General features: G+C 35.9%; 1 protein-coding gene across 1 annotated transcript in view; it reads left to right on the forward strand.

Moving 5' to 3' along the window:
* Positions 1–12491, forward strand: part of tdrd3 (tudor domain containing 3) — a 24978-nt gene that overhangs the window by 7598 nt on the left and 4889 nt on the right. The window contains exons 5-10 of the mRNA XM_016476432.1: positions 3528–3669; positions 4705–4776; positions 4890–5039; positions 6231–6380; positions 7704–7875; positions 8180–8302. Coding sequence (XP_016331918.1) covers positions 3528–3669; positions 4705–4776; positions 4890–5039; positions 6231–6380; positions 7704–7875; positions 8180–8302 — 809 coding nt within the window. The remainder of the gene's footprint in view (positions 1–3527; positions 3670–4704; positions 4777–4889; positions 5040–6230; positions 6381–7703; positions 7876–8179; positions 8303–12491) is intronic.

A 12491-nucleotide genomic window follows, 5' to 3' on the forward strand; every position in this document is an offset into this window, starting at 1 on the left:
CCTTATCTTCTGTCTCCTGAAGACTTTGCTTACATCATCTTCACAGATCTTGAGTACAGGTTGAGAAACCGTAGGGGGAAGGGAGGGTGTTGATGGCTGTGCTGTGAGACGGTCGGAGTGTGTGTGGGGTGTCAGACCAGGCTTTTGTTTTTCAAACCTGCAGTAAAACTCGTTCAAGTCTTCAGCCAGGTGTTGATTGGCCTCAGTGCTGAGGGATGGGGTCTTGTAGCTGGTGATGGCTTTCAGGCTTTTCCACACTGATGTAGGATCGTTGCTTGAAAGCTGTTTTTGTAGCTTTCCAGAGTAGTTTAACTTTGCCACTCTTATCTCCCTATTTAGTGTGTATTTGGCCTGTTTGTACAAGTCTTTGTCCCCACTCCTTTAGGCATCCTCTTTGGCCTGGCGAAGCTGTTTGAGTTTTGTACTGAACCAAGGTTTGTCGTTGTTAAATGTTAAATCAGTCCTGATGGGTACACGCATGTCCTCACAGAAAGTAATGTAGGATGTCACAGTGTCAGTAAGCTCATCCAGATCAGTAGCTGCAGCCTCAAAAACACTCCAATCAGTAAGTTCGAAGCAGGCCTGTAAATCCTGCTCTGCTTCAGCAGTCCATCTTTTTACAGTTTTCACTACTCTGTGTGTGTAATTTGATCGGCCAACAGTTCTAGCACCGCGTTCACTCGCGTGTCAGAAGGAATGTACGCACTCACCAGAATAAACGAAAAGAACTCCCGCGGCGAATAAAAAGTCTTACAGTTAATAAAGAGAGCTTCCAAGTTTGGGCAGCACATCTTCTTTAAAACTGTCACGTCTGTACACCAGCCTTCATTGATATAAAAACATAATCCACCACCTCTCGTTTTCCCCGACGACTCGGTGACGCGGTCCGCTCTGAACAGCTGAGTTTGCCACATGCATAATGTCTCCATTATAAATAATTGGGAATCATGTAAAAAAATTTAAATAACAAAAACAGTGCACATTTCATTTATCTATTATAACATTTATGTAGTTTTGTTTGCTTAGCTGTTTCCTTATAAAACTCCAGAAATTTGTCAAGTTTTTCATCAGGTGTCTTTTTAAAATTATTAGATGTCATTACGTTGCTGTCTTGCCGCCAGCCAATCGCTGCATTGCTGATCGTGGTTTCGAGCATCGATACATCGCCCCTTTTAAACCAACCCATGAACGCGGAAATTTGTCAAGTTTTTCGTCAGGTGTCTTTTTTAATTAGATTATGTCATTATGTTGCTCAATCCAGCCATACTAATCATCAACAACAGGTGCGTTCGAAGAACCGAATTAGCCAGATCCTGATTAGCACGATGATATCATCTTGGATGTGACATTTCATCTCAGATGTAATAAGCGACGTACGAAGAACGGGCCCCTGGAGTGCTGTGGATTACTTGTGGATTATTGTGATGTTTTTATCAGCTGTTTGGACTCTCATTCTGATGGCACCCATTCACTGCAGAGGATCAATTGGTGAGCAAGTGATGTGATGCTATATTTCTCTAAATATGATGAAGAAACAAACACAACTACATCTTGGATGTCCTGAGGGGGAATACATTTTCAGCTAACTTTCACTGTTAGGTGAGCTATTCCTATGGTGTAAGGTTTAATTTGAAACAATTACAAAGAAACTGCAATTAACACATCGAGTTAAACCTGACATTTTGAAGTAGAAAATACTATTTCAGTTTTTTCTACTTCAAAATGTCAGGTTTAACTCGATGTGTAAAACATACTCCGGTAATACTGTACAGTCTTGTTTATACCCAAAAACACTTTCAGTCCAGGAAATGTAACACTGTGTAATCTTGTAAAGCCACTTCAAACTCAAACAACCTTTTCTGCCCTTTTCTTGTACTCCCCTTCCTTTAACCCCAGTTTCAGACGTTTTGATTGGCTCAAACCTCACCAGTCCCGTGTCTCCATTACCGCTCTGGCTGGGCATCAGCCGTTGTGATGGCCATCGGCCAGCAGCTACAGGTGGAGACTGTGTTGTCGAGCCGTTTGAAGAACAGAGCTCTCTTTATTCATCTGTTCCTCGGCTCACTCTCTCCCTACATCCATCCCTGTCGCTAACATGCAGAATGAAACTCTCCACTGTTCGTTTGAACCCAAAGCTTTCTTTATTCAACCACTGAATGGACATGCATTAGACACATAAAGTGTCTATGAAGGCTTTGCACACTTATGAATTGTAGTTTGATTTGGTTGTTTTTACAACTCAATTTGGTGTCTGTTTAAAATTATTTCACCTGTAATTATTTCACAAAACAAGATTCCAATTTCAAATAAATGCTGTTCTGAATCCTGAAAAACAAAATGCATCAGTTTCCACAAAAATACCAAGCAGAACAATTGTTTTCAACATTGATAATAATCAGAAATGAGCAGCAAATCAGCATATTAGAATGATTTCTGAAGGATCATGTGACACTGAAGACTGAAGTAATGATGCTAGGAATTCAGGTTTGCATCACAGGAATTAATTATATTTTTAAATATATTCAAATAGAAAACAGTTATTTTAAATTGTAATATTTAAAATGTTTACTGTAGTTTTGATCAAATAAATCCAGCCTTGGTGAGCTTAAGAGACTCAAACATTTTAAAACCTTATCGACCCTAAACTTTTCAGTGTTGCATTCAGTTTATTTAAAAAGAAGTGCATGCAAATGAAACCAAAGCTTTCTTCATTCATTCACAGAATTACAAGAACAGAAAGGACATGCATTATTTCAACATGTATATAAACAGTAGTTTGACTTTTTCAAATTCCTTTTGGTGTCACTCATTTCAAATAATTATTTCACCTTCAAATGGTAGTGAGATTGTTTGAAAGAACAGAAGCATTGTACTGGAACAAACAGTGTATTTTCTGACATCTCCAGAGAGTTTGTATCGGATCCTGCATCCCTTTGAGCTTCGTGCCAACGAACCGGTCAGGAAAGTCTGTAATTGCGCGGTCACGTCACACATTGAGTGCTGTCGAACTCCCCGGGCTCTTCTAATGAGAGGACCAGGGAAAGTTCGACTTGTATTCTTGAGGGCGAGTTTATTTGGCATGTAGGAGAGCGGGGAGGTGTGCGTGTGATGTATTTTTAGCAGGAGCTGCTTCTGCAGTGCAGAGCGGTGCATTAACATTTGATCAGGGTGCAGGCAAGGGGACACATTTGAGGAAATAAGCCTGCGTTTTGGAAAATTCACTGCTCCACTTCTCTCCTCGGGGTATTAGAGTGTTTGTGAGGGAAAATAGAGTTGCAGAAAACAGTTATTTTAAACCATAATAATATTTCATAATATTACTGATTTTACTCTAATTTTAGAAATGCAGCCTTGGTGAGCAGAAGAGGAAAACATAAAAAAAAAACCTTCTGAATCCCAAGTTTCAGAAGAGGAAAACATAAAAAAAAAACCTTCTGAATCCAAAGTTTTCAGTGTTTCACTTATTTAAATATTTAAAAGAAAGCAATTAATTTAACACTTTAATTTGATTTCTGCTCCACTTTCAGTCTGAACACTCCTCCTGGAACCAAAGTGAAGCTCCTGGGGGCCGTTCAGGTTAAAAATGGCCTCCTGCTATTGGACGATTCCAAGATCACCATTCTCGGAGGCGAAGTGGATCACATGATCGAGAAGTGGGAGTTTCAGAGGGTGAGGTGCATGTTTTCTCTCAAGCTTCATTATGAATATTTTCAGATAATATATATGATGTAGTTGTAAATGACACATAGTTGCAAACTGGATTTGTTTTTATTGCTTGTATGAAACAGAGATTCAATCTACCATGTATGTTCATATTTAATATCTCCTTAACTAGTCCAAAAAGACCAAATTTGAATATCACCACCCACATTTATAAATAAACACTTTAGAATTAACCAACTTGACCCGCGCCAGATGAACTTGGCCAATCACAACAGAGGTCATTTGCATACAGAATTCTTAAAGCGGTTTAATTCTGAGTGTCAGGGAGTTGGTGTAAAACATGAAACTACACTAATTTACAACCGTTTTTACCACAGGAAACCTTCACTGACATTATAAGTGGGCTCTAGGGAAAAAATTAAGAGATGCAAAATTGTAAAATGTGACCCCTTTAAAGGTTCTATTCATTAAAACATAAGAAACAGAAGCCTCAGTGTCTGTAACCATCTGTTAATATTCATCATGTTTTGACTCAGTGATGGATGACACATTGGCAACAGATGATTTATTTTAATTATCAATCAAAGCCAGATAGCATAAAGACGCATTGCTTTATTCATCTTGATGAGTAAATAAGTTCAGTCCAAAGATTATTCTCCCTGATAGATCAGGGTTATTATAATGAACTAAAACTGAAAACCATAAAAAAACTTCATTTGAAATAAAATCAACATTAACTGAAAAAAAAAACAAACACTTATTTTATTTCAGCTAATTGCCAAGGCATCATTTCTCATTTTACTTTAATTTTAATGAAGTAACTAAAACTGAAATAAACTTAATACATATTTAATAAAAAGACAAACACCCAGCAAAATTATTAACGGTAACTAAAATGGAAAAACAGCATTAAAAGATATTAAAACGGATTTAAAATATTGGTAAAAACTATAATAGTATATCAATGATACTAAAGTAACCCTAGTCTGGATTCACTTGAATATTACATTACATTTAATGTTCAACTTTTTCCCACAAAAGAGCCTGGCCAAACACAGCCGAAGAAACATTGGTGCAGAAGGCGGACCTCCTCCATTTGTTCCCTTTGGACAGGTCAGAACTCCTTCAGCTTCTGTCATTGTGACCTTTGACCTTCTGGTTAATTATGAGGTTGATTTGACTCTGATTGGATGGATGGTGTATAATCTGTCGTCATCTCTCTGTAGAAATGTGCTCATAAGGAGCAGGTGGACAGCAGCGCTCTGGATCAGAGGAAGACCCTGCAGAGCACTAACGCTGTCAAATCTGCTGAAGACAACGATGAGTTTGAGAAACAAAGAACCGCTGCTATCGCAGAAGTCGCCAGGAGTAAAGAGGTGTGCTATCGTCCTTAATGATTACTATGAGACATTTAATAATATTAACAGTTAGCCCACCCTATGACCATATGTTTAAAGATGCAGTTCTTGTGAAATAAATGTACACTACGGTTTGATTTTTAAAGAAGTCTCTTCTTTGCTGCATTTATTTGCTAAAAATACTGTAAAAAATGTGGAAAATTATTACAATTTAAAATAGTTGTTTTCTATGTGAATATATTTTAAAATGTAATTTCTTCATGTGATGCAAAGCTGAATTTTCAGCATCATTACTCAGTCTTCAGTGTCACATGATCCTTCAGAAATCATTCTAATATGCTGATTTGCTGCATTTCTGATTATTATCATCAATATTGAAAACAGTTGTGTTGCTTCATATTTTTGTAGAAACCGTTATACATTATTATTTAAAAGTTTGGTTTCAGAAATAAAAAAAAAAGTATTAAAAATAAAATTAAGGGCCCATTAAATTGACCAAAAGAGGCAGTAAAGACAAAAATTCTGATTCAGATTAATGTCCATTAATCTTTCTATTCATCAAAGAATTCTCGAAAAATAAATGTTACATTTTAAAATATATTCAAATATGCAACTTTAAAATTGCAATAATTTGCTTTATTGCTGTTTTACTGTATTGTTTGAGCAAATAAATGCAGCCTTGGTGAGCAGAAGAGACTACTTTCAAAAACATGTTAAAATCCTAATTATCCCAAACTTTTGACTGTTAATGTACATAAAAACCCCAGATTTCAGTGTTTTGCACTGTGCAAAGATAATGGCATTTCAGTTCAGAATAAATATGATTTTCATCCCCTGCAACAAAGTAGCACCTTTTGATAATGAAATATTGATATATTAAAGCAATATGTAATTGAATTTGTTCGTTCTCATGACTGCGTCCTTAGGCCATGGGTGAACTTAATATTCTCCGATATTTAATTAAGAAATGTTTGATTTTGAGTGTGTAATTACAAATGTAATGTGATAAGTGAACACCACATAAATGATTAAACGCTTCGTTTCAGCAGCACCTGGGCTGTGTTTCAAAACACACTTATGATGTCCAGAAACATTGTTCATTGTTGTGTAGTTGTGCCCTTGAAAAATCAGTTCTTAAATTGCTGGAGATGCACCAATGTCTGGTGTTTTTCATCGTGCATCTGTTGTCTTCTCTTTGGTTCGTGATAGACGCGTACGTTCGGCGGTGGAGGCAATGCAGGCGGAAACCTCGCCAATCCAGGATCCACCTACAAGAACCGAGACACCTATCAAAGAAGACGAGAAGAGAGAGAAATGCCGTGGACGGAGAACAAGTCAGAAGGAGTTTACAGAGATTTGGTGAGATCCAAAGATCATCATAAAAAGATGTAAAATTAGTGCTTTGTCAGCAGTTTTAAGTTCTTCCTCATGAAATGAACTGTTAAAGCTGTAAAACCCAGGAGAAGATCCAAAAAGACTGAATGTAATTATAATAACTTCAGATCCAACATCTAGTTCAGTAAAATATGCATTTTTTTCTGCAGTCCTCACTGAGAACAAAACAGCTGTGGTTAAATCACTTATTAGTTGCCTACTGACTTTCCAAAACCAGTGAGTTAAAATGCATCATTACTAGATTTAGTGTTACTTTAGTAAACGATCACATGGGTGGATGATAAAACAGGCCAAAACACTTTAATGCATCATGATGGTGAGTTTTACACAGATATGCATACTGTATTTTCTTCATGAAATGTAAAAATGGGGATGTGTCGCATGGACGAGAACAAGCCATCCGGGAATCTGAAAAGAGAGATTTTATTCATCTCAAATTTTTTTATGTTCTTGAAAGGCCTTTTATACTCTCAAAGGCTGCATTTCTTTGATTACAAAAACAGGAATATTGTGAAATATTGTTACAATTTAAAATTAGCGTTTTCTATGTGAGTATATTGTAAAATTTAATTTATTTCTGTGATCAAAGCTGAATTTTCAGCATCATTACTCCAGTCTTCAGTGTCACATGATCTTCAGAAATCATCCTAATATGCTGATTTGCTGCTCAAGTAACATTTCTGATTATTATCAATGTTGAAAACAGTTGTGCTGCTTCATATTTTTGTGGAAACGGTGACACATTTAGTTTTTCAGGATACTTTGAATAGAACAACATTTTATTTATTTTTATTATTGTAACATTACTGTCATTTTAATGCATTTTAATGTGTCTTTGCTGTATAAATGTTTTCTATTTCCTTATTTTTAAAAAGTACTAAATCAATCTGACCTCAAACTTTTGAACCACATACAAGGAGAAAATAATCATGGAAAGTTCTTCATTTAGACTTTGAAAATAGGGGATGAACATTTCTGTATAAGTTTTTCTTTTTTTTTTTTTGCTAACGTATTCAAACATGTCAAGTGCTCCAAAATTGTATGATGGACTTTTAGTTACAATTAAATGCCATTATTTCTCTGGTAAAGATGAATCGATTGCTGATGTAAGCACCGATGTGACCCCTCTGTGTCTGTTTTGTTTTTGATTGCAAGGCAAAATGTTTTTTGTACTTTCTATTCGCTACATCTGTTCTTTTGTCCCTGATTTTAATGCATTTTTTGATGACCCTCAAGTTCATCAAATTCCTTTCTGCTGTTTCATGTTGCTGCTGCTGTCTCTTCAAGGTTGATGAGCGCGCTTTGAGGGACATCATGGAGATGGGCTTTAACCGAGAGGCGGCCAGACAGGCCCTGCTGGATAACAACAATAACATGGAGGTGGCCCTCAACTTCCTGCTCACTGGAACAAACCAGCCCAAAGTGGCCCAGATGGAGCAGAGCCGCCCACCACCTCGAGGTAAAACCTTCAAGCGCTGAGAAAAGAACCAGAAACCTTCAGATCGTTGTCAGATATGCAACTGCTCAGGAAAGCAGGCTGTAGATGTTATAAGAGCAGGGCTGTGCTAGTTGCTTAAACTTGTAGAGTTCATTTATACTCAAGTTTTAACATAAAGGTGAAATATTTCTCATTTATTTAGGTTTATTTAGTGCAGTAAAACCCATTGCCGATAATCTGGCATCTCAAATTGATTATTCAGTATTTTAATTGCCGCTTTGCTTGTTTGTCCTTTTAATATGACGGTTTATTTGTTCTCTGGCAGGAAAGGGTCGTGGAAGGGGACGCTCCAGACAAGATGAGGATGAGGAAGCAGGAGGAAGGCCATCTGGGCCCAGCACATTGTTTGACTTCCTGGAGTCAAAAATGGGGACGTTGTCCATTGACGGTACACTGAATTTGTTTTACCTTTAAAAATGAAAAATGCTAACAATATGAGTGCTTCTTTAAATTTGATAACTGAATTGGCCAATTTTGAATTCTGATAATATAAGGGCCGGTTTTGTCCTTTCAAATAGAAAGTGTGTTATTATTTATGTGCTATTTTAGTATTTATTGATATTTTAAATTTGGTAATATTTACAATTTATTACTTTTTATTTTTTTATTTTAGGATTTATTAGTATTATTATACATTTGTTTAGCTTTAACTTATTTTTTAGTTATAGGTTAAGAAATTTTAGTACTTGATCTTTAAGCTCAAGACAAGACAAGTTTTTTAAGTTTAAAGGGGTCATCGGATGCCCATTTTCCACAAGTTAAAATTTCTCAATTGTAGTGTAAAACAACACCCTGTTTACCCTGTCAAAAACAGCTCTTTTCAGAGCAAGCCGTTTTGTTGCATGCCGCTTTAAATGCTAATGAGCTCTGCCCTCCCCCGCCCCTCTCTTCCGTGGGGTGACGGGCAGTTCTCTGAGAAACTGTTTACTTTAGCCACATTTAGCCACACAACTTGCTAACTAGCATGTTAATAGGAAAGGCGATTTGCAAAGATTCATAAAAAAACCTTATACTCACTTCTTCTGGAGGTGAGGCTGGATCACAAATGATTCGCACGAACATAAACGCATTTGGGTATATCAGGGGGGCGCATTCCCTTAAAAAACAAAGGTAATACACTGCGCGTCTTCAGCGGCTCAGATGTCAGGAGTAAATGACGACTGCTATGTTCATTATTACATCCAACAACAGAACACCTACTCCTGGTTAACATGTATTAAAAGGGGTCGTGTTTAGTCACTATTTAGTGTGGTATTTTTTGACAATATTCACTCATCATGACCGTAAAATAGGGCATTCTAAGTCAATATACTGCAGTATTTCCTCTCTCAATCAGTAGAAAATATGGTTAACACCCGGTCATGCATGAAAAAAAAATACCGTCATGTACCGTGAAACCGGTATAATTTTGAAAAACACTGTGATATAAATTTTTGGTCATACCGCCCAGCACTAGGCCTGGGTCTGTGTGACGTCACACTGGCAGGAATCTGAGAACGGCTTGATTTGAGAAAGGGGTAATGATTTTAGGAGATTATAAAAAAAAAAACACTGGGTGGATTTTTATCATTATAGGGTGGTTGTGTACCAAGGTTATTTTCGTAAACGAAAACTAAGACTAAAACTATTGGTCCAAAAACATTTTCGTAAACTGAAATCAAATTAAAATGTCAAAATAAATGAAAAAGAAACAGATGGACAAAAATAAAGTTTACAGTCAATTCAATGACGATTACAAAGAACAGGTTTCCTCAAATCCAGCTCTGGAGGGTCATTGTCCTGCAGAAATTAGCTCCAACCCTGATAAAAACAACTGCCTGTAGCTTTGTATTAACTCTGAAAACCTTGATAGCTTGTTGTTTGTAAACTATTGCCATTACATCTTAATATGAATGAATATGAACATGAATATGAATGAACATATTTTATACATATAAGTTGCATATTTTTGGTTTTTGTTCAGTTGTAAAGAATTATTTTGTTTTCATTATTAAGAGGTTTGCACAAGAGTTAACTGTAAACTGTGCAAACATTCAACTTTGCTAAAATTAAATGCCTTGCTTTGGTCTACATTGGAAGCTAAACTATAATTACTAAAACTAAAACTGAAACTAAAATATATAAAAACTAAATAGAAATGTGTTCACAAAATAAAAACTAAACTAAAACTAACAAAACCATTAATGAAACTAACTAAAACTAAACTGAAATGATAGGAAATTTGAAAACTTCAAAACTATAATATCCTTGTTGTGTACACACACTGCCAACACACATTTATGTTCAAACAGCATGTAAAAGTGCATTTCGCATCCGATGACCCCTTTAAGGTTTTCATCAATATATTTATATTTTATTTTATTTCAGCTTGATTAAAAATGATAAAAAAAAATTCTGTGCCAACTTAACTTTGATTCTCCTGAACGATTCCTGCGTTCGCATTTTAATTGGATTTAAAAGACTTAAGTGCAGGAACTGAAAGAACTTGCGCCTTGTTTGCGTGCAGCACACATGTCTGAAGTGCGAGAACAGAGAACAGCGGTCTCGGTGCAGGTGTTTGTGTCTGTTCTCGAACCATTCCGTGCATTTCCACTGCAGAAAAGGTTGTTCCGAACCGGAACTTTCATATTTATCGACCAGTATGCAGAAAACTACGTCAGTATATCATCATAAAGAGCTGTTTTTGTCTTAAGTGAACATAAACAGATAAGAGAGAAAATGCACGTGTACAGTATTTTTTAGATCTGCGTGCGTTCGGTGTTAAAGAGACAGCAGCCTAATAAACGCTCTGCCTGACATTAATGTTAATCAAAGAACAAAAGAAAATTGTTCACGGATCTTGACTGAATATCTTTTATAACTTTAATGAATTAATCTATATTTTATGAAAAGAAAACTTTGCAGTGTTTTAAAACTTTTAATTAGTTTCTGTACCTGAAATTTGGTTCAGTTGTATTTATTTATGCTATTGCTAATTGATTTGTTTGTTCCTATTTTATTACTGACTGTTTACTTGTCTTTAACACTTTAATATTTGAAAATTATATACGTTTAGTTGTTTTTGCTGTGGTATTTTTGTTAAAAGCATAGGCAAAACTTCCTCTTGTAAGTCTTCTGTAGGCCGCTGGTTTTTGCTCATGTTATTCAGCTGCAGCTAGGAGTGTACGATTATGACAAAAATCATAATTGTTGATTATTGCCTTGAAATTGTAATTGTGATTATTAATTACGATTGTCACAATTTACATTGAATGACGTTTATACCATTGTTTGATGCAACTGCATGCCGTATTTTTATATGAAAATAAACAAGCTGAAAACACTAACTGAAAAACTTTTAGTGCTTTTCTATAGTATTAAGCCTCAAATGTCAACTATACATCGGATTGGTTTCTTCTTTAAATTGTAAAAAAAAGTACAAATATAAATGGTATTACAGTGTTATACTAAAACTAAAATTAAAACAATGGAAAAACCCTTAAGACAACATGTAGAAAAAAAAAGCGTCTTAAGCACACAGAATAGCATAAGTGGACTTTGAACGATTAATTGCCACTTTGAACGATTACGTAATTGTGGCATCCATAATTGTAATCGTGATTAGAAATTTGATTAATTGTGCAGCCCTAGCTGCAACAGAATGCTTTGCAAAAGGACACAGAATAAATGTTTGACTTGATTTTTTTATATTGTTTTTTTTTTTATCTTATTGGAATCGAAACTAGGAATTGATACGAATCGGAATCGATAATCGGAATTGATAAAATTCAAACGATACCCAACCCTAGTTATAGAATAACTATTCTTATTACGTCCAGAATAAACCCTTCGGCATGATAAAAGACCCTTTTTCATTTTGAGGTTGTGATCGGAGTTTATTTTGCAATAATGACTGTAAATGATTGCTTTAAAACGATTGTATCATTTGCTTCATTCCTACTGCATTTGCAATGGAACCAATCTTAATAATGGGAACATTGTATCAGGATTTTTAATCTCCTCTTATGTTAAAGTCCCAGTGGGCTGCAGAACTGTGCGGCGTCAAACAGATGGCCAGTCCCAAATGAAGGCGCTCTATTAGTCAGCTTTAGATAAGTCTCTGCGGCTGGTAAGCTCTGCCTGACATATGGCTTTAGGAGAAAACAGACAGGGCTAATATGTGGAGAAACGGTTTGTCGTCTTCCGCTCTTTCAGTGCTGTTGTTTTAACATTCATGCTCTTTCTTTGAGTCAGAATGACCTGAAACACACTGTAGTTGCGCTTTTGAAGTGCCCTGCATCATCACTGTGTCCTGCATTTAAGTTGATATTTCTGTGAAGAGACAGTCAGCTTTCTTGAATGAACTTTTATTACCGCTTGTTCTTTTGCCGCATTTCCCCACATCATAAAAGGTCATTTAAATGCATGCCGTGATGCTCATGGTGCAAGACACTAAAAATATATAAAACAACAGGTAACAGGCTTTTCAGTGGGTTTGAATTGTCTTTTCTGAGCAAATACAGAAATGTGTCATTTAATTGATTGGCATAGCAAGTAATAACTTTATCAGTGCTCTATGAAATTTTTTTTCAGGTTTT

The sequence above is a fragment of the Sinocyclocheilus anshuiensis genome, unplaced genomic scaffold (assembly GCF_001515605.1).
Source record: "Sinocyclocheilus anshuiensis isolate Anshui unplaced genomic scaffold, SAMN03320099.WGS_v1.1 scaffold308, whole genome shotgun sequence".
In the NCBI taxonomy this organism is placed as follows: domain Eukaryota; kingdom Metazoa; phylum Chordata; class Actinopteri; order Cypriniformes; family Cyprinidae; genus Sinocyclocheilus; species Sinocyclocheilus anshuiensis.